The sequence below is a fragment of the Pocillopora verrucosa genome, chromosome 8 (assembly GCF_036669915.1).
Source record: "Pocillopora verrucosa isolate sample1 chromosome 8, ASM3666991v2, whole genome shotgun sequence".
Lineage (NCBI taxonomy): Eukaryota > Metazoa > Cnidaria > Anthozoa > Scleractinia > Pocilloporidae > Pocillopora > Pocillopora verrucosa.
The window spans coordinates 20586885-20609243 of NC_089319.1; the positions used below are offsets into that span (position 1 = coordinate 20586885).

At 37.6% G+C, this 22359-nt stretch overlaps 3 protein-coding genes across 3 annotated transcripts in view; all 3 read left to right on the forward strand.

Annotated features, from left to right (window-relative positions):
* LOC131774016 (glutathionyl-hydroquinone reductase YqjG) overlaps positions 1 to 3303 on the forward strand; it is a 4145-nt gene extending 842 nt beyond the window's left edge. Inside the window, exons 2-5 of the mRNA XM_059090022.2 lie at positions 224 to 317; positions 1143 to 1259; positions 1627 to 1743; positions 2402 to 3303. Of these exons, the coding sequence (XP_058946005.2) occupies positions 224 to 317; positions 1143 to 1259; positions 1627 to 1743; positions 2402 to 2485 (412 nt within the window). The 3' untranslated portion in view covers positions 2486 to 3303. The remainder of the gene's footprint in view (positions 1 to 223; positions 318 to 1142; positions 1260 to 1626; positions 1744 to 2401) is intronic.
* Positions 3304 to 4171: 868 nt separating this feature from the next.
* On the forward strand, positions 4172 to 7043 carry LOC131774033 (glycogenin-1). Its single transcript, XM_059090045.2, has one exon. The coding sequence runs from the start codon at positions 4253 to 4255 to the stop codon at positions 5408 to 5410; it is 1158 nt and encodes a 385-aa protein (XP_058946028.1). The 5' UTR covers positions 4172 to 4252; the 3' UTR covers positions 5411 to 7043.
* Positions 7044 to 7868: 825 nt separating this feature from the next.
* LOC131774048 (ATPase family AAA domain-containing protein 5) lies at positions 7869 to 21068 on the forward strand. The gene is made up of 16 exons (XM_066171220.1): positions 7869 to 8085; positions 8669 to 10233; positions 10564 to 10760; positions 11166 to 11597; positions 11876 to 11967; positions 12552 to 12748; positions 12823 to 12999; positions 13095 to 13403; positions 13788 to 14016; positions 14638 to 15027; positions 15323 to 15416; positions 16188 to 16966; positions 17214 to 17721; positions 17929 to 18364; positions 18936 to 19094; positions 19334 to 21068. Exons 1-16 carry the CDS (start codon positions 8041 to 8043, stop codon positions 19416 to 19418), a joined length of 5694 nt encoding a protein of 1897 aa, XP_066027317.1. The 5' UTR covers positions 7869 to 8040; the 3' UTR covers positions 19419 to 21068.
* Positions 21069 to 22359: the final 1291 nt, after the last annotated feature.

Sequence of the window (22359 nt, forward strand, 5' to 3'; positions counted from 1 at the left end):
CCTCTTTGATAGAGTGAAGGATCAGGGTTTCTCTACAACCACTCCATCCTCATACCCTTTCAATACCTGTAGGGTGTTTTTTTTTCAAAGTCGAGGGTGAAAAAACTATTTCAACACTGTTATTCAATGCTTATGTCACAAACTGTTGGTGTTGTTTAATAAACATTATGCTTTAATACTAATTATTGCATGACACTTTCATCCTCTTTAACATATTATCAAGAAACATCAACAATGGTGTCTACCGGTCAGGTTTTGCTACATCACAAGAAGCATATGATGCTGCAGTTAGAGATATCTTCACACATCTTGATAAGGTGACAAATGGCATTAATTATGAAATGACACATTCAGCCCCGTGTGTGCAGTCTCCCAGAAAACCATAGGGAAAACTGGTGCATGCAGAGCCAGATGAGTTGACATGAGCTGCTTTGGGAAAAGGAATTCTCCCTTTGCTCACAGGGCTCCTTTGCATTTTCTAAGAACATGAATCGATATTATGGACTTCAACTTAACATAAAGCAAATGAGATGTTAATTTCAAAGAGTTCGTTCTGAGATGAAGAAAAAAAGGAAAAATGTTTACTATACAGTCAATCTTTTTTTTTTTTGTCCTGTGAGTGCCCTTCCTTTGTTTGCAAGTACATCCTATTTAGGTTGAAGAAAATTTTCCAAATTTTCCACACTCAGTAGTCATATGATAAAATGCTTATTGACCGAGTAGGATAGGGCTCTAAAGGAAAATATTTGGCTTACAGTCACTACATCTAGTCTGTATGTCATGAGCTTGAGCCAAATATTTCCCCATCAGGCCTTCCCACTCTATCACTATGTACACATTTTTATCCATCAAACATTCCAACATATATACTATTGGTTTAAATTCATGACATGGCTGAAAATACTCATGTTGAAACTGAGAATGTTCAAGTGAATTGTATATCACCTGATGATTATGTCCTAATTTTGAAATGTTACTTTTGGTATCACCACCTCTTTCTTTTAACTTACATGATTCAAGATTAATTTGTTCAGCCCTCTTTGCAATCTCTACCCTCAAATACTCTTATTGAGAAGGAAACCCATGTTGATTCATTGGGTAATCCTAAAATATTCAATAATTTGTTTATCTTTATTATCCAGGTAGAAGATATCTTGAGTAAATCTCGTTACTTGACTGGCAACACCATCACAGAGGCAGATGTCCGTCTTTTTACAACTCTTGTTAGATTTGATATGGTCTACGTTGGTCATTTTAAGGTGCTACAGAATTAACAAATTTTTTATATTGTTTTTGTTGTTAGAAACTGCAATGAGCAGTCATGTATGATGTAAGGCCTCTTTTGAAAACCATAGTTCTGTCCAAATACCTTAAGCCCTTTGTCCCTTAAGAGTGACAAACATCTAATTTCTCCTTACAATGTCACCCCTGAATCACTCTTTAATTTCACAAGAATAAACAAAATGATCACCATGTAAAGAAGCCCTTGATTGTTACCCAAATTCTCCTTGTCAGCACCTTAGGAAATGGATAGAGAACAGTATTTAGAATGTACTGTATATATGTGAGTTTCTAGTAATCATGATTATAAGGTATCTGTTTTATGTTATTATTTTTTTTTTGTAGTGCAATAAAAAACGTATTATGGACTATCCAAACATGTGGGGATATGTTCGGGATTTGTATCAAACAAGTGGAATTGGTGAAACTGTGGATGCTGAACACATTCAAAAGCATTATCAGGTAAATAAATACTTGCAGTTGGAAAATCATGAGTTTTCCTTTTGGAGGGTCCAACAGAATGTAGTGTCTTGTCATATGCGGGCATGCCAGGAGGGTAAACACTTTATTAATTTTATATTTTTTTCTTCTTTTATCAAGAGAGGGTTCATATGTACCCTTGCAGATCCCCGCCCCCCACTCACTCCTAATATGAAAACGCTACCATTGCACTACTAGTATAAGGATTATTAGTTCAAATGATTTTGGATAAAACATGTAAATTTGGAGGAATCTAAAAATAAGGTGATGATGTGACAATATTTTGTTTTGTTTTTTAGCTTTGCGCAAAATTTTTGTAAAATTGAAAAGAACTGCAAAAATCAAACATGGGAAGAAAGATCTAAATAATTCAGAGACATAAACATAGAAAGAAGGGACAAGTTTGGCCATGAAAGGAAAGGATTGCCATGAATTGAAAACAACAGCTTGTGAAATAACTGGCCTTTATTTTCAAGACATGCAAAGCATGATGACCAACCTCCTTTGAAAAGTTTAATTCAGTTGCATTTTGGCTCTGAAATATAGGAAATCTTATACAACAACAGTAATTTTTCAGTTAGATTTCTTAAAAGAGAAGGCAATGTGTGTTAACTGCTTATTTTCATACATTTTGTTACAGCAAAGTCACTTGAAGATCAACCCATATGGTATTGTGGCCATTGGCCCAGACCTAGACTTCAACAAGCCACATGGCCGACAGTAATGAGCTGTCAAAAACGTGAAAAAAGCTGTATCACGCTTACTTATTAACTCACAATTTATTCACTTGATTGGATGATTTTACCACAAGGCTTTGGTTCACTCCCACTCACAACTCCTGGCTTATTTGAAAGAAACACACACTCAGCATCCTGTTGTAAGCATGTGGAGCAGTGCGACATTTGGGGCAATGAAATACATGGCACATACATGATTGTTTGGTTATGTTTAGATGAACGAAATCACTTATAAATGTCAATCAAATTAGGAATAATTAATGTCTTGTACAGTTTCTAGAACCTCTTGGTGAATTTTTATAAGTTATCATACATCTTAATACATTGTAAACTTATATGACTTTTATTTTTTAAATTTATGCACCAGCCCATGTTTGCCTTTGAGTCAACTTGCTTCATTTGTTAATGTTCTGCTGAACTTCATCAACTCTCTAAAATTACATCATTTCTGGATTCATAACCTTTTGAACAGCAACACAGATCTGTTTTTTTTGTTTTGATTTTTTTGTAAAAACTTGTCTTACCTTTCTTAAGTCAACAAAATTTTGAATTTTTACTGTTATTAAAACTTTTTGGACTTTTTTGTTCGGGAGGAACCACTATTTAAATCAATATTTTAGGCTCTTTTTGAAAAAAAACAATTTTAGACCCTTACTGTACCAGTTAGTATTTTAGCATTAGATCAGTTGCATTAGTAGAAGTGGAAAGTCAGTGTAAATGGTTAAATTAAACCTTGTAAAACTAGGTAAATTATTTAAGTAGAAGGGTTTAAAATAAAATAAAGGACCATTCCTTTTTTGTGTGATTTGTCACCTTTGGCTATCTCTTTTTGGACCAAAAGTCTTTATCTAAGTTTTTTTAACCAGGTTTTCGACTGCCACTTGTCTACCGGTAAAGTTAGCTTTTGTTCCTATGTTAATCAGCTTCTTTCTACTGCTCCAATCACTTCTTAAGTCCGTCTAAATAAGGTGTTATTTCCTGTTTTAAGGGAAACTTTCGGCGAGGATGAAAAGCGTGTAGCCCAAGTGACAAGTTAAAGTCGTGATAGGTCCTCTATATTGGTAAGGGATAACTTTCCAACCGCAGCAAGCGAGTGATACCCTATTGTTTCTGTAGTTCATTTTTTTCTCTGATACTGCGTTGGATTTTCGTTGCAAAGGGTTCCATACTTCCAAAGGTTATCTGTTACGTGAAAAAGGACTGAAAGGGCGTGGGTGCAAGGAAGAAGCTGTGTGGGAGGCGATAATATTAGTCACACCCAAACCTTGCAACACGTGCCTCTTGCTTTAGTAGCGTGAGTAGTTCAGGCACTGTTTCCCAAATGCCTCGACATTTTTTCGATTTTTTGTTCCTGTAATCTCAGTGCTTTAAGTAAACGTAAAACAGTTCTCAACCCACAAAATTAGTGTCAATTGAGAGTACGAAGGTAGACACCCAAATTAGATTTCCATTTGTCTGTGTTTTGGCAACAAAATATCATACTTTGTTTGAGGAAAATGTTTACAGATACAAATGAAATTTGACAGTTTTGCAGAAGAAGTAATTAATCCTTCAGCCCAAGGGAGGGAAGTGTACTCGTAAATTTTGTCGTCTATTCAGCCATATGAGTTTCCCGCTCCGATCCCCCACTAATATTGTTTTGTTCATCCCCAGTTCCCCGATCAGCAGTTGGTTCGAGCCACACTGTCCAGGCACACAAAAGCATTTCATTTTTGATATATTTCCTCGTCATCTTAAAGGTTAATGAGCCTGAAATGAGGGATACAAAGACTAGAGAGAAAGGATCTCGTCGAACTGTATTCTTAGCAACGTTTATTCCAATCACAATTGTGGTAATTTTTCTCGTTTTATGGAGACCGATGTTGCTTCCATATTTCTTCCGATACGCGAAGTTGACAATTTCTGAATATGTCAATGACAAACAGAGGTTTTTGGACAACGAACTAGAGGCTGCACTCAAAGAATGGAGAATGTATCAACTGGAACGGCAATTTGGACAAGAATGGTGCAAAAGGAACGTTAAACCAAGAAGCGACGTAACATGGCTAACTGCGATGGTTAATGACGATTTCGCCATTCCTGCATTGGTTTTAGGTCACTCCATCCGCACTTTTTCCTGTCAACAAAACATGATAGCGTTTGTTTCAAACAAGGTGAGTGCAGGTGCACGAAAAGCCCTCGAGAGAGTTGGCTGGGACACTCGTTTGGTGGAAGGAATGGACTGTGACTGGCTTGATGCAAGATTGGGCAGTAAGCAAGATACTGGATTTTTTGCCAGACCAGGAGGAAACAGAATCAAGGGAACACATACTCGCTTCCACGCTTGGAATTACACAGAATTTTCTAAAATTATTTATGTAGATGCTGATTATATGCTGACAACAAACATAGACAAATTGTTTGATATCCCAGATGACTTTGCTGCTGCTCCTGGCTCAAGACCAGGGGTTCTGGATCCATGTTTCAATGCAGGGCTTCTTGTGTTTAGACCAGACACCAAATTTTATCAGGAAATCATGGACTTGTGGTGGGAAACAACAAAAAAAGACACTTGTCCAAACGATCAGGTGTTGTTATGGCATTACTACGCTGATGCTGGTAACTGGAAAGCTCTCCCTTATGCCTTCAACATCAGACGCATAATTTACAGGCCCCTTAATTCATTCCATTTTGCTTGCTGTGTTCCTCCCAAACCATGGTCTGCAAAGTGTAGACCAAGTAGAAAAGAAGCAGAAGCATACAATGGGCCGATTTTGGTCCCTGATGACATGTCATTAGTGTTTTGGAAGAATCTTTACGAATTGTTGAAGATAAACAATTTAGATGAGTGGTGGAGAACAACAAAGTTCTTCCGAGCATCTGAAGAATTTAGTGCTGTGACTTTCTCTGACTGCCGGAAACAAGAGTCATAAATACTTTACAGATTACACTGCTACATTTACTGTTGTTTCAAAATCTGGTTTAGTGGTATGCAAAAAGGGATCATATATGTTCCATGGCCATTCTTTTACATATAGATTGTTGATTGTTCAACTGTGTACTGCATATCATGTAGCCTCCACCTAAGAAATCTTCCATTCATGCAAATAATTTTTATTGCATGTTACGGACCTTGTATCTAGCACCTTGGGTGCATTCTTGTCATCGTATTTTATTTTCTACCACTAACAGAACTCCTGTTCAATTATCAACTTGTTGTATTCCTCATTTTCAGAGCTGTTTTTCCTTAAGAAACAGAAAAAATTGTTCTGGATAGTTATATTTATTACAAATTTGATGTAAATGATATTTATATCATGGTCAGTTCCCTATTCAGATGTTTTTCTCAGTTTTTCCAAAAGTTGTTTATCTCTATCAACAGCTCTTCAAGTTGTGAGAAATAGAGAAAAATGTTGGGACATTTTGCCTTGAAATTTGTTGATCTAGCAACCTGTGTTTGACTTTTATGTAACAAGTTGCAACTTTTGGCTCTTACTTGGTGTAGAAGATGCAGTATACATCACAATAGAATTTCATCACAACTGGGAATAAGAAAACAATGAAAACAATAATGTGACGTTTACTGTGTCTTCTACACCAATTAAGAGCCCAACTTTTGTAAAACTTACTTTTATGGTCTGAAGTGAAAGTGAGAGAAGCATTTTCATAAATTTTTTTAAACCTTCTTTTGTTGTTTTCTTCCATGAAACTTTGCCTTTTTCTCTTTTGTTGCCCAAATAAATCAGCCTCTGTTATTGTGGATACTGGGGGGGGGGGGGGAGATTTACTGTCTGTAATAGTGAGAGACCAAAATAGCAGGTATGAGAGAAAAATAATTGTTTTGTCTTTAAATGTATGAATTAATATGTAACTACGCAAACATTAAGTTCTAACATGGTCCCATGAACAAGAAAAAGATCTGGCCAAGAGCAAGAAATTCTTATGTTTGCACCTAATTGAAGAATGGTTTTTTTTATTTTCCTTTATTGTAAAGTCGCTTTATATTATGAGTTAGGATTTTGGAAAAAGTGCGTATGTGACCTCTTTAGCAAGAGAAAAAACACAAGCAAAATTTTGTGCTGGACGGGGGGGGGGAATGAGTGTGTAATAACAGGAGTTAATTTCAGTCATTTCCTCATGCGTTTCTGAGGGAATGGCTCTTCTCAGCCTGGTGTTCTTATGTCATATTATGTATTATGTTTTGAAATGAAAGGAGAATCTTGAGAACAAATGCCAGTCATACTGCCTACTCAAAGACAAGTGATGTTTTTGTTTTTGGATATGTAAAAATTGTACTAAAATTTTATCTCTGGTCAGCTGTTAATGAATTTAGGTTGCAAAATGGCCACTTTTAGGAAAGTTGAACAAGAGGTGCTGATCTGTATGTTGTGGTGATCTGATTCACTAGTTTGAATTATGATTAAAGCAACTTTAATAAATTTAGTAGTTAATTGGCCTTTTTTAACCCTTGGACACCTAAGAGTCACTAGCATTTAGTTTTTCCTTACACCATTACTTGTGAATCACACATCAAGGTCTAAAGTAAAGGAAATAAACACCAAATAAAGAAGCTCTTGATAGTAGAACAAATCCTCCTTGTCAGCATCTTAGAAAATGTATAGAGAGCAGTATGGAGAATATGCATACTGATATTCAGGGTTATCTACAAAGTGTTATTACTATCCCCATGAAGTAATTGTACCTAGGAATATATTTTCTGCTTGATTAGTCATTCTTGGACCTAAGGAATGGCTACTTCCTGAGCCAGAAAATTTCCATAGTTAAACTCTGAAAAAGTCGTTCTTTCTTACAACTGTTTTGTCTAGACTCACAAGATTTTTTTTTTGTGTGTGTGTTACATTCAAGAGATGTTGGTCTTTAAATTCAAGATCTTTACAAATTTCTTTACATCATGGTGTTGTGGATGTGGAAAAGGGAGATAGATGCCCAAAAAAAATTGATAAGAGAGGAAAGCACCCACTGTTCCAGAAATTAACTAATGCTTATTTCTTGAGGAGTTTTGTTGCTGAAGGATCTTAGATTGGGCTCTAGTAAACAGAAGATAAATAGCCTATGATCTGCATTGCTTTGAAATAGCCGATAAAGGCAAGGGTCTATGTGAGAGATGCGAGGACATGGTATGAGTGGGAAAAACTAATTTGCATGTAACAACAACAAAGGCGATGACTAGGAGAATGGTAATTAAAAAATTGAGTTTTATTTGTATCACAAAACTCGATTGAAGTTTCAGCGCTGAGTGTTACGTGTACGCCTTTGCATACCTACTTTTCTTATTCAGTCGTGAGAAGTCTGGATTCTGTTGTAGTTCCGCGGGCTCAGCTTCAAAATGGCGCGAAACATTTTCAAAGTAGTTCGAATGAAAGATAGTTAGGGTCAAGCTGAAATGTAACACGTAAATTCCTTATTACTGGGCTAGTTGTAGTAACTGTTTTAGGAAAATATTTTTAAATTTTGGATAAAGGGACATTTAATGTCTCAGCGGCCTAATTTTAAGCCAGGAATGCGTTCTTTGATTGTCGCTTTTTGACCACGAACAGAACTCATGTCAACAAGAATGGTTGGCGAAGACACAGAGCTGGAGGCTACGGTAAGATTTTAGTACTCTACAAATTTAGTTCGTTATTTCCTTATAAAGCAGATTTGAATAGGAGACGATTCATTTGCCAAATAGTAAAAGTAACAAAACGATGTTGATGTTTTCGTCTAAGCAATGTTGAAATCGATTACTCTATTGTTGCCACTTTCATGTAGATTTCTGATCAGCGCGTCAATTTAATTTCATTTTTGAGTTCCTGTGATTTTAGATCAGAAAGATTTAATTATCTCCAATTATGTGAAATCTGGGAGGGATTGTGAACTGCTGATTTGGAGACAGTTTTGCACAAAGGAAGAGCACAAGTCTTTGAAGTGGTTCTATCTACAAATTTGTAAGGAATATAATTGAAGTAACTGGGATATGGAACACAAAACAAATGTTTTTAGATCCTTGCATATCATAACTGAACTTTGAAGTCACAAAGATGGGGATTAGGTTACTTCGAGGTTGAGTGTTTCCTTATGCAAGAAATGAAATGTACTTACATTTGACGTTTACTCTTTGTGATTGAACAAGGCAACTCTTAAAAATGTGTTAGATTTATGGTTAATTTGTGTTTTGTTTGTCTCGACAGTCTAACCTTACTGATGGTGATCACAAAGAAACAAGGAAATCCAGGCCTATTGATGCATTTTTTCAGCCAACCAAAGCAGTAGAAGGTGCAAAAACTCAGTTGGGACACAAGATTGCACTGTCAAACTTTACGAAACCCAGTCAGCCATCAACAGACACAATTGACGGCGACAAGAGGGAGAATGAGATAATTGAGGACACTAAAGCTTCTGGCTCAATTTGTGGAAACGAAGGCCAAACTTTGAAAAAGAAACAATGTTTGTTGGATGGAAAATTGGGTTACCAAGCACCAAAACAGGTTTCATCCCTAGAAGAAGAGTTAAAATCAAAACAAAGTAAACGTAAGTGGTCAGTCACATGCGCTGTGCGTAACACTTCAAAACTTTTGAATAGTTCAGGATCAGACTTTGAAGATGATGGGAAAGATTTATTTAATGCAAAAAATAAACTAGAACAAAAGTCTTGCAAGAAGAAGGTGAGAGATAAAAAAAGAACTGCACAAGAATGCAAGGGAAAAATCTCAAAACTGTCAGATGACAAGGAGAAAGAAATTGAAACAAGTCAAGTTAAACATACAGGGGAAGAATCTCAGAGAAATATTGGTATTGAAGCAAAAGTTCCAGTTACCAGTGGTAATAGTGAACAAACTAAGGAATTCAGAACTAGTGCCTTTGATGTTTTGATGAATAGACAAATGGTTAGGAAACCAGAAGATGATGGGCCAGAGGTTTCTGTGGATGAATTTCAAGATGCATCAATTGAAATTATTTCAGAAACTTCAAATTCTTGTGATATTGTTGATTGTAAAGATATGCTCCACTCCAATTCAAATGTCACAAAATTATCAGAATCAAGGAAAGATTCTTCTTCAGATAGAAATCACTTTATCAAAAACACCGAGACAAATGCTTTTGATGTATTGATGAAGAAAGGAAAGAGTCCTAGAAAAGGAGATTCCCAGCTTCAACCTGAGCCTGATAAACTTCCAGAAAATTTTGATGGCTTGCCCAAAAAAAAACCCAAGATGAAATCTTTTGAATTTCATCTTAGTATTCTTGGTGGCAAGAAGAAAGATGTGGATTTTGTCACAGAATCTGAAGATCTAGGCACTGATGTTCAAAATTGTGAAAGGGGTGTAAAGAGGAAAAGGAAAAGGAGAAAACCTGGAGATGGAAGTGAGTTGCTTGAGAGTGAAAGTGATGAAGCCATTCTCAGTGAAAATTCTAAAGAGGTGGTGGTGGTTTCTAGATCAAAAAGAGGAAGGCAAACAAGTAAAGTTGCAAATGAAAAACATGTAGAGGGAGACAAAGTTGTGATGGACGAGAAGGGAAAGAGTGAGAAGAAAGGAAGAAGAACTGGGAACAGAAGCACTTCCACTGAGGCTACTGGCAGTGAACTGAGCAATACTCTGCGCGTCAGGGAAGCTCGGTGTGGAAGTGAAAAGAAACAGCAAAGAGGCAATGATGATGTAGATGCAAAAGAAATGAAGGAGAAAAGGAATGTAAAAGCTAGAAAGAGAGGTGACACAGCTTCCCCTTTAGCACAGTTTGAAGATCAATCACCCTGGTATGTTCATGATCATATACATGTATATTGTGTTGCAGAAGAATTTTGCAATTCCATTTTTTTTTTTTGTCATATGTTGTAACTGATTTGAGAAAATAAGTTCTCACTTAAAAAAAATTCTTAAAAATATAATGCCCCAAACACTTACCATCGTCAGTTGATGGAGGGAAGGGGGGGGGGAGATATTTGCAATTGAGTTGGAGAGGGTAGGGGCAGAGGCAGATTTTGGTGTCAGTTGTTGTTTCAGTCCTTCTGGGTAGTGAAGTATTTCCTCTGAAGATAAATTCCAATGTAGTGACTACAAATTGACTCATTCTGTTTCTCTGAAAGCTCTGAAGACCTTGAAATGCCCAAGAGAAGAAGAGATCACAAGAAAAAGAATGGACAGTCAAGCAAGGAGCAGTCAAGCAAGGAACAGTCAAGCATTGACTGCAGAATTGTTGATGAAAGGCAGGAAATAGCTGACAGTGAGAAAGAAAAAGGAACTAAGAACTTGACTGACAACAAGAAAACAGCTACATGTAAAGGTATGAACAAGAAGAATGATTTCTTGAGCTAAAATTATTTCTTGAGCTACTGATTGGCAGAGTGCCATGCTGAGCTACAGTATTTTGGGTTTTCATGTAGTGGCTAATTACCAATTAATTTACTACATTGATTTACCCACAAAATAATTAGCAACCAATGAATCATTGGTTATATCCACAAAGAATTTTTTTTTTTTTGGTTTTGAGAAATAGGCAATTTTTTTTTGTTTTAGATTCAAGACATATTTCTTACTAGCCCTGGTGCAAAGCAGGCTAGCCATAAATCTGGGGAGTATGACAAGTCAAACAAATTTTTTAACTTAAAGGACCTTACAGTGAGATACTTGCTGGTTCTTGTGCATTTTAAATGCAATAATTATTTTACAAGGATCTTTTCATTTTCAGAGCCCAAACCTTTGGCCTCCATATTTCTAAAAAAAAAGGCATTGAACCCCAAAGCTGACATTTTAGAAGAACAACCCACAGATTTGGTTCATTCAGTATCATCACCCACCACAACCTCAACGACAATGGCGGACAACACTGCTGATATCTGTAGAACAAGTGATACGCATTCCTCTTCCCTGAAAGAAAAACCAACCATCAATCAGGAAGCTGCTAAAAAAGCTTTTAATGCATTGTTCACTGGTGCACGTCATCAGAAAACTCCCCCTGTTGTTACTGCGGCAGAGGTTCTTCCAGCTCCATGGCCAACTGTCAGCCATGTGGTTCAAAAAGAGCATCATAGTTCTCTTGGTGTTAATTTCTGGAGTCTTCCTTGGCCTATTGGGAGAGGTCACAAATCAGATGATTTCTCTGGCAGTTTATTGCCTGAAGGTACAGTAGGTGTATTGTACTACATGTGTTGTATATGGATACACAAATAATGATATTGATGAAGATGAGAGTTTGAACAGTTAGTCATGGCTTTATTCATCACTGGTGTAGGTTCCAGTTGTTAGCTTTGTTTGATAATTTGTATTAATTTTACAGTACATATTTTTGTCTTATTATCGTTGAACAACTTGGGTGCATGAGGTGATCTCACAGACAGATGTGACTGCTAATAGAACTTAGCAAACGTGTTCTTTATGTCATATTTCTCTTCTATTCAGATTACATTTCCAACGCAATGTCACAAGAAGATAAAGTGATGTTTTCTGGATCAAGAGCTTTTGAACAGTCCTTGTGTCACTCCAAGAGAGTGGTTAGTAATATTCATAAATTGAGAGCTCTTTTCTTGTCAAAGTGTACCCTTAAACTGTTATACAATCCCCAATGGTGGATTAGAAATGGTGGAGGGTTGCATTGGATTTTATTACTGGCATTAACTTTCACACCAAATTGAATACATTGCAGTATTCTGATGGAGTAGTCTCATCAACTGAGTCAGAGTAACCCTAAAATTATTTCAAATTGCTTCAGTTTTGATGATGGGTTGGGTAAACTTTGATATACTTAACATTTAGATATATGGTGGCTTTTGTTGCATGAATTTCCTTTTTAAAAATATCTTGAATTGTCATTGAAAGCTGACAGAATCATTTTTTTTGTTGTGTAATATGCAAAATTAAATAAAATTTTTCTCAGTCTATCATAATGAGGTGTTTAATTTGTAAAAGGGGGTAAGTTTCTTAGCCCTTCGTCAGAGCAATAAACAAAGGGCATATGCTTGAAATGTCAGCTTGTAAACTCTTTATGGTGGCCAATTTATGTTATCAACTCAGTTTATAATACTAAATTACCCTGTTTAATTTTGTTTTATTTTCTTCCATGACAAAATATTGACAGGAACCTAAAACAACAACCAAAAGTTTCTCGGAGGCTATCACAAAGAGTATTGTCTCAGAGCTGGCTTTGTTTTACCCTGGCATACCCTTAAGGAAACTTTACAAACGATATTCATCAAAACGGCAAAAGTACAGAGTAATAGTACTGTTGCAGACCTTGAACAAACTGTCCCTGAGAAAAAGCCAGACGAGAGAGTGAAGAGCAGAGTGGATTCATTAGGAGACAAAGATGGGAAAGGTAACATTGTGGCATATAGTTTATGTAACAAAAGGGAAAAAGGAAAGCAGCAATTGTCTTGTGATGGGGAAAGAAGCCTGGAGAAAGAGATTGCAAGGAAAAAGGATGATTTATTAGTATCAGAAGAGAAACAAGGTCCCTGCAACCAACCAGCCTGTGGCAGAAGCCACTCCAGAAAAGAAGATGAGAAGATGATGGTGTCCAATATCAGGTGAGGAGGTCATCAAGGGACGAAGGTTATCCTTAAGAAATTCCGAAGAAAGAAGACAACCTTGGAGTCTGACACTCTGGAAACGATAATTGGAGATACCAGAAACTACCCTCAAACAGAAAGAAAAGAAAGAGAACAGGTGATTATCAAGATGGTGGAAAAGAAACGTCAGAACCTTCCACACAATTCAACAAGGCTGTAGAGATACCTGTTGTTCCCAACAGTTGTGCAAGTAATGTGGAGACCTTTGTCAATGATGCATTGTGGACAGAGTTGTATCGACCACTGCACTCCACCGAAGTCATGGCTAATGCTTCTTCTGTCAGCAAACTGCGATCCTGGCTGCAAGAGTGGAAAATCAAGAGAGAAAAGACCCTGAGGAAAGAACTACAGCAACAGAAAAGGTATTGTATAATGTATTATACTTAATTGATCTCTTTTTCCTTTGTCATGTATTCATCATCACAATCTGAAACAATGACAAAAGTAATTAAAAAATATTTCATACCAAGGAAAAAATTCTTCTTGCAACATTATTAGATTTTCAAGCAGAAATGCTGTGATAAGATACTAACATATCAATCAGAGGATTCCATGAAATAACAAATTCTCAGAGCTCAAATTGTTAGAAATGTATAGCAGACAGTACAGAGAATTGATTGTTGGATCATAAGAGGGAAAGGCTGACTACAGATCAACTCACTAAAGTACAACACCACCTACTCCTCAGCAGTAGCATTCTTTATGTAGCCAGTTGAATTTTGCTGAGTCTGGTTCTGATTTTATAGACTTCTAGCAAAACAGAAAGGCAAGCAGTCAAGCCACAGCCAAGGCTCCAGCCACTCTCTGGAGTGGTGGGATGCAGACAGTGACTCTGACTTCCAAATGAGTGACCATGCTTCAGATGATAGTGACACAGAGGAAGGTGGTTTAAATACTGCCATGTTTATCTCTGGTCCCACAGGAGTTGGGAAAACAGCCATGGTATACGCATGTGCAGAGGAACTAGGTTACAAGGTATTAATTGCCTTAAGCCTTTAATCCCTAACATCAGTCTAAGCATGTTCTCCATACTGTTTTGTAGACATTTCCTATGGTATTGACAAAGAGAATTTGTTTAACAATCAAGAGCCTGTTTAGTTGGTGATCATTTCCTTTATTCTTGTGGCCTTAATGAGTGATTTAGGGGTGAGTCCTCTCAGGACTACTCTCACTTGAACCATCAGATCACACAATTAAATTTTATTCCTAGGCTCAAACCATCTACTGTATTAGAGAATTTTTTTGAAAGACTGTAGGTTACCATGGTATTTATATGGTGTAGTTGTTCATGCTAAGCCAGTTTAGGTGCCTTTGATAGACTGCGACCCTGTCAGGGAGTACAAAAATCCAAGTAGTGTAGTCTTAGGGGTTATTGGGACAGCCAAATCACCCCATTGCAGTGACACAGTTATCCTACAAGGAGAGAGTCTCCAGAGAGTCATACCACATCTGAAAAAATGACATGAAATTAAGCAAAAACATCTTGAGTGAAATAATGGTTCATGGACAGTATTTGTTCCATTTGCTTAATGTGCATGAGGAAATAGTGACTGTTTCTGGTATTGTGGGTAACTTTTGAAATTTGTAAAACTTTAGGTATTTGAAGTCAACAGTTCCTCCAAGCGTTCTGGCAAGCAGATCATGTCACAGCTTGAAGAAGCTACTCAGTCACACCTTGTGATCAACAACAAGGGTCCTGCCCCTCAGTCTTCCTTTGCAGGCCTCTTTGATAAACCTGTAAACAGTTCTCCCCCCTCCACTGGTCCCCTGAGTGCCTTTTTGCAGAAGAATACAAGTGTGTCTGAAACCAAAGCCAGCAAGAATGGGAAAAGAAAGAAAGATGGGGACATGAAAGAGAAGAAGAAAGTGGAATCCAAAGGGAAAGGCAAATCCATTCTCAAGCAGCCATCACAACAAATTAAAGATGACAGTGAATCATGTTCAAATTTGTCTTCAAAAGCTGCCTCTCTGATTTTGTTTGAAGAGGTTTGTTCATTGTCTGATCATTTTTTTCTTAGAGAACAAAACTTGTTAATTTTATTTTGATTTCAGCTTCTCAGATTGTAAATTAGAGGACTTGACTGAAGACCCTGTGGTCATCTTCCTTCAAGACTTGTTCCCTACCTCCTGTCCTTTCTCCTTCTCTCTCCAGTCCTCCTGATCATTATCATCATTATCATTGTCATTATCACGAGCCCCTATTTTACCACATGTCCTATGAGCACAAATGTGTATTTGTATAGCTACTAATATATTTGCTGTTACGTCATTACTTGTCCAGGTTGATGTTATTTTTGAAGAAGACAAGAGTTTCTGGATGGCTGTAAACTCCTTCATGCAGAATGCTAAGTGTCCCATTGTTTTGATAAGCACGGGTAAGAAAACCCAATATGGTCAAGAACCATTAATAATAATAAATCACTAGTAGATGTTCTCTTGTTTTGTTTGTGTGTTGGTTTGTTTCCCAAATATTGTAATTCATAAATCCTGAAATGCAAAGCAGTAATCATTATTTTTCCTAATCTCCTGTAACAATTATCTCCTTGCTAAACTGCTGGCTGCATAGTGTATGTATGTACATGTTTAATCCAAAGCACAATCTCCTGCCAGTTATTAATATGTTTGTGCAGGTTCACAGCTTTGGAAAATTAATCTGCAGATCTGTTTTTGTTTAGAAAGGGTAATTGATACTCTGTATTTCCTCTCTATGAAAGATTTGCACACAATTATTGGGTTAGGGTGTTTGAGATGGAAAAAAGTTCACTTTCATAAAATGCCCATTCATGCATAAACATGAAAAATATTTTGGGCAGTTGTTGATTTTTAAGTACTGTTATGTATGGCCTGCTAAAATTCAACCTAGAGCGTAAGGCTTTCTGATTGACCTTTTTAGTTTATAAGTGCATCAGTTACTTGAAACTGTTTAATGTGACAGTTAGTTGTTTCCCAATTGAGCCAGACACTCAGAGGAGATTAATTTCTTACCTTGTGTTCTTGATCCATATCGTGAATTGTAGCCCTGGATTTTCGCTTTTGTTTATTGCTCATGTGTTTTGCGCCTTGAAGGGGAAAACCTTTTCCTGTTACCTACAGTGCTCACACAGCAAGAGTTATTTATTTTGCCATTTAATTAATATTTTTTGTAGACTCACAAGTGAGCTGTGAGGGACGATATGAACAAGTCAAGTTGAAATCTCCATCAGTGAATCTTTTAGCTGCACATCTACAACTTGTAGCTTTGACAAACAATATTTTTGTCAATCCTGAAGACCTCAAGTCTTTGGTTGTACAAAACAACTGTGACATTCGCAAGTCTCTCTTTGAATTGCAATTCTGGTCAGGATCAGGAGGGGGAGTAAAGATGCCATACACAAGACCAGTGAGTCTAGAACCAATTAAAAATGATGTTGGCAGAAGCAATCTGAAGCCTCAACATACGTCTGTAACTTGTAAAAGTGGCAGTGAGAATCTGAAGACTGGCATTTCTTCTCAAGATGTTAATCAGTTTGAACCTCTTGTAACTGGTGGGGTTTTAAATGACGATGGAGAAGAAAGCCTGTTTCTTTCCTTAAGTGATTGGCAGGCAATCAAGAACAGAGGAGCTACAAGCCACTTGCGCTCTTCCACGAGAGGAACTCTTGGTCAAGCCTATGGTGATAACTCGGATTCTGATTTCTTTGAGCCCAAGAGGGCAAAACTGTCATGTCCCGAAGGCTCAGCAGATTCTGTCTTTGAAATCACAGACACGAATGACAGTCAACCAGCCAGCACCGTAAACGAAAAAGCTGATACCTCCCGCCAGCTTCCCCCAGTGGATTCCTTGCTGTTCGAGAGTGTGCACGGGATGCTCAATTGCGTGGCTGACCCAACTGTTGGGTCGTTGTCAATTCTGCAAAAGGGAAAGAAATCTGGAGATAACGTTAAGGTAAACAAACCTTTCTTCTTTTTTCTTTTTCTTTGTGGGAGCATCAACTTCCTTGGAGGGAAAAGGAGATTCTATTCTTTTGTCAAAGCTGTTTATTTACCACCATGAAGCCAGGTTCTTGTCTTGTTTTTCTATCAAGTGTTGATATGAAACGGTCTCTTTTTCATTTTTTCGCCGGTTGATGTAGACCATAGCAAACTCATTTGCAATTAAGATGTATGATTTTGTGTGTTTTTATTTTGCTAAGGACTATGGCATTTTTGACAAGCTGCGACTGACACACTTCACCCAAGGACTTGATTTGAATTTGGTCCAAACAAATCTGAGTAACCTCATCCCGCTGTTTGCTGAATCATCATCGTCATTGCCGCAGACCAGACATGATCCACAAGAGGCTCCACTTGAAGAGCAGACAACTGATGTTGAGCAACCAATTGCAGAGGAAATGATTTTCAAGAGTGTTAATATATTCTCTGATAGAAGTCTTTTTGACGATGGCACTGATGAATCTACCAATAAAGGGGAGACTGAAGTTGTCACGGAAACAGATCATTCCATAGATAAAGAATCAGAAGATGGAAAGACGAAGCTGTTGAATACTTCTCAGGACTCCGCAGACACAGGCTTTAGTGAGTCTCAACCTAAAGAGGGGACTGGTGCCGCTGGGGAAGGTGAAATGCTTAAAGAGGACTCTGTAATCTGTGGAGAAACTATCTTGAAAGGAAAGAAACCTGTTCGTAAAACGCATTCCCATAGTAAGAGGAGTTTATCTGTTTCTATAACAAAATAGCAGTGTGAGTTTTAGGTCTTAAATATTGAAAAGTATATGACGCTGTAAACATCGGATTGGTTTCAGGGTTTGAATCCTGAAGGGGCAAGTTTGGCTTTTACTTCGTCCTCAATCGTTATGATTTTCTTTTCAATGTGTTGTTCAGGGTGAACTTAATTAATTTTCCTTTCAGGGGAAAGATGCTGCACCAAAGCTTTAGATGTATTCGCGCAGTTTGCAGAAAACCAGTCGTTTTTAGATGCCCTCTGCCCAAGTCTCTCTGTCTCTAACACCCAGTCTTCCTCTGTTGATTTTGGCTGGTGGGAAGCTGTGCTGAAGCCAGGGCTCACAGACGAGCACGTGACCGTAGAGGAGTGCAGTCATTGGTTGGCTCGTGATACACGAGCAAGCATTCGGGCAGCATCAGAAGTGGCTAATTTGGAGAGTTGTCGCACCAAAGTGAATTGTCTGGCTAACGATTTAAAAGAAGTTAAAAATGTAGATGAAGAGGAGAGCCCAAATATTTCGGAAAATGAGCTTTTTAATTCTAGCTTAATATCGGAAGACCTTCCTCCACGTGATTGTGGTTCTTTGTTGCAGTTGATTTCACCCTCGCTCACACAAAGAAGGTAGGATACGCGGCAAAATTTCTTTACTCATACAGAAAAAGCCAAAAGCAACCCTGCGCTGAGCGAGAGGAAACGTTTGTTTGCAGATGTTATTGGTTCATTTTGACCTGTTGAACTTGCTTTGGTTTTGACTTACGGTGCTTGATTGGACAGCTGGTATACCAAGAAAAATATCAGTAAATAAGTTATCAGTTGATCCAATGCCAAATTCTCTAAAGAGAAAACATCATAGGAATTGTATGGCACTCAGTAAGGAGGATTACTGAGGAGATCTTGGGAGTGAAAAGATTAAGCTTTCAGAGATTCCCCCCCCCACCCCTCCCTCAGCCCAATATCAACCCTAATTTGTTATCAGTTGATTGTCGACAGGAGCACAGTTGTTGAATTGTTTGATTCCTTTCTTTGTGACGTCGTTTCACTTTTTTCTCTGCTTTTTTGGTATTTGTTGTTGGTTTTTATTTTTTTAACGGTCTCTTGTATCGCATCATGTGCGATTTTCGAGTTTGGCTTGGTTTAAAGACTCACTTGGTAAGCCCTCTATTTATTGTATTGGCCTTGTTTTATCATTCAGTTACTCAGCGAGCCGAAGAAAGCTCTGTACCTCCGTGCTGTCCTGTATCCCCTCACTGTACCACTGCGATCATCGCTGTGTAGCAAGTGATTACATACCAACGTTTCGCTTGCTTTGTCACTCAGAAAGGCTCCGAGAAGCCGCTAACGTCAAAAGAAGGTAAATTAACAGAACTTTACGTTGCCTTTTTTCCCTAGTTCTCAAATGGTTATGAGCTCAGCCTGTCACAAAAATATTGGTATAACGTAATTCTACGTAAAAAGCGTGTTTAAAAATGGTTTGTAACTGTTGTTTATGTAGTTTTAGAGAGTACTGCCAAACATCGTTAATGTTCTTAGTGGTATGAGTTAGTGCTGTTACGAAAGTTTAAAACTGATGTAAACCTGATTTGTTTTCAGATTTCTTCATTATCTGGATCTTAATTCGTTTCCCTTGAGTCGTTCCACAATGGAGGCTGTAGCAGACAGTTATCTGGGACAGTAGCGTAATGTAATGTGGTTTTTTCAGCAATTTATAATTTCTTGATTCTTTTACCGAGTGAAATGTAATTTGGGGCTGGAGGAGATACTGTTGATGTATAAAAAGTAATGTTTTCGATCTCGTACTCTTATCTTCTCCAAAACGTGTCCTTGTGTCTCAGCAATTGCTATTATATCTAAACGCAAATCCTGGTTGATACGTTTCGCTCGTTCTCATAGCCTCCGTGCCAAATAGTTTGCCAATTTTGTCTCGATAAGTTAACTTTTCATCATTCTTTTAAGTAAAAAACCTGATAAAATCTTAGGTCACGAATTTAAGAAGGTTTTTAGCGACGAGGGAAGATTTCTTTTTTAAGAGAATTAAGCTCCTCTGTAAGGTGGAGAATCAAGAAGTTAAAAACTCGAACTAGGAGCTATGTGTACAGCACTTCATTATTGGAATTCAAGCAGATGTATTTCATAATTAAATACTTTATATACTTAAGCCAAGTTTTTTTAACTGTCATTTTGACTGTCAAAAGGTATCACAATTATCCAGTCGGGTAAATAATCACTGTTCTCAACTGATGAACTTCTGAATACAATGATGTACAAACTGAAATATTAATATAATTCGTTGTCTGGGTTTTTCCGTGATTGGACAAGAAAGTCGGAAACTCCTCTGTTCTTTATAATTGTTAATAACCGGAGATACTGAGTCGATTGGACAAGATGGTCGGAGACTCCTCGGTTCTTCGTGAGGTTTTTCAAAAACAGAATCTACAAAGTCGACTGGACAGGAAGGTCGGAAACTCCTCAGTTTTTACGAGAATTGTCGAACAATGTGCGAGTGAACATATTTCAGATAAACAGAGATATTTTATTGTAAATATTTTTGAAACTGTCAGTGGAAGAAATGCTACTTTTGTTTAATATTTATGAATTTAGTTCTTCCTGATCACGATTTTCCCTCTATAGATGAAATCCCATTCTTGTGTTGCATGGTATTGATGATGCAGCGCTTAAATTTGGACTTCCTTCGGAGAAAGGATTAAAATATATAATTCATCAAGGCCTCAATGTCATAAGCAGCTGTTTTCTTGACAGGTGTTTCGTGGAATTGTGGTGTGTCTAATACGAGAAATTTTACTCCAATTTTCCACGCGTAAACCTGGCACGTTTCTTAAGAAAACTCATCGCGGTGGTCATTTGCTAGTCGAGATGACTTGTCAGTGGCTTTTGTTGAAGGAAATTTTTGCTTGGCTACTTGTCAGGAAAAACTTAGCTAACGGAAATCAAGGTTTCATTCTTAGGCCGTCCATGAAATTGTTTTTGTGTGTTCGCTGGTGTTTTTATTTCCCTATTTGGATCTGCTATCTAGGGCTGAGATAGAAGATACCGAACCATAGATACAACTTACTAATCTGTTTCCAGCGACCATTTGGAAACCACTGTTAATGATAAACCTATGAAGGAAGTGGGGTGCGATACGTAGCTAGATCTAAATTTAAGGCATTTATGTGTATGTATAACTTAATTTAATTTATTCAATTAAGTTAGTCATGTAAAAAAAATTGCTTTTCCTCGTAGTCTTGAAATAAATTTGTAAAATCCAACTCGTTCTCATCTCAGTCACAACAACCAGAGGCCGATAAAAGAAAGCCGAGAGGTGTGAGATTTAAGGCGGTTTTTTAGCTGAGTGCGATCGACTGAGTTGACTCACGAGAAAATAGAAATTAGCATCTAGCGCGGTGATGTCCGCCTCGAACGGTTTCCCAAGATGAGGGTAACTTATGGGAAATTTAATCTCAAGGGTGCGTTTTGGTGAAGGAACAGACACTTTCCAGTGAACGCGCGAGGAGCTATGCAGGATAAATGAACGGGGTTAGGCATCTTGCAAAACGGATGCAATGAAAATGTCACGTGATTTGCCAGGAGCGTCTTATGTTAGAGTTTCAGTCTGCTGAGCCAATAATACGCTAAGTTGGCCAGGCATTACTTCAAAATGAAATAAATGAATTTAAGAACTCTGTTGTTCGGCTTAGATACAGCTACTAGTTGTCATTTAATGTGACCAGGATTAATTACAAAAATTATTTTGGCTAATTAGCTTAACTATTCTTAATTTGGCGAATACAAGCAACTTAAAGATTTTGTTTGCGATACATTAAAACAATATTGTGCAGACATTAAAAAAACTGTCACATCATACTTCCGCATTTTAGTGCACATTAAGCGAATGTTTAAAGACCAAACAAAAATTTGTTCGTGATAAGAACTGTAAGATGTCCTTCCCCTCGTTATTATTAGTCAAACACCATTCTTCCGTTGGAAAAACATGATGATTTATCCCTGACAATAGCCCAATCAAGAGGTATAATATCGTCAGTCGTGAATTTTTTCCATTGGATGAAAGACTGTCCATACTAGGCTTTCCCTTGTCCGCCTGATGCAGAGGCATCGCTGCTCTTTGCTGGTCCTCCGGGTCCGTTGTTAGAAGTGTCTACCGGCCTCTTGTTTCCAGCGTTCATGAGCATCCCAGCTATTGTGGCAATGACTGCAGCTATGAACCAGAAGAACCATCTCTTGGAGAAATATCTGCCAAAAGCTGCAAGAAACGCAGACGTCGCGATGGCAAATCCAACAGCCATTGAACTGCCTTTAAATTAATTTTTTTTTTTTAGTACGCAGCACAGTAAAGTCCTCTTGTCAGCTAGAATGATGACAAGAACAGAAAGTATGAATCAAAACACGCTTTAGAACCCTGCCCTGTTTTCCTTGTCAATTTGGCGTCTTGGTAAACTTCTCGACTGGTATTACGCGTTAAAGCGTTTGAAAGTGGAATTTCATTGGCTGGTTTCGGTAAATGTTGGGATTTAAATCACATGGTTAGCAGGTGTTTAAAAGAAGAAGCTGTTAATACCCTTTAATGGTTTTTTTCTATTTTTTTTTTGGTTCCATGCCTT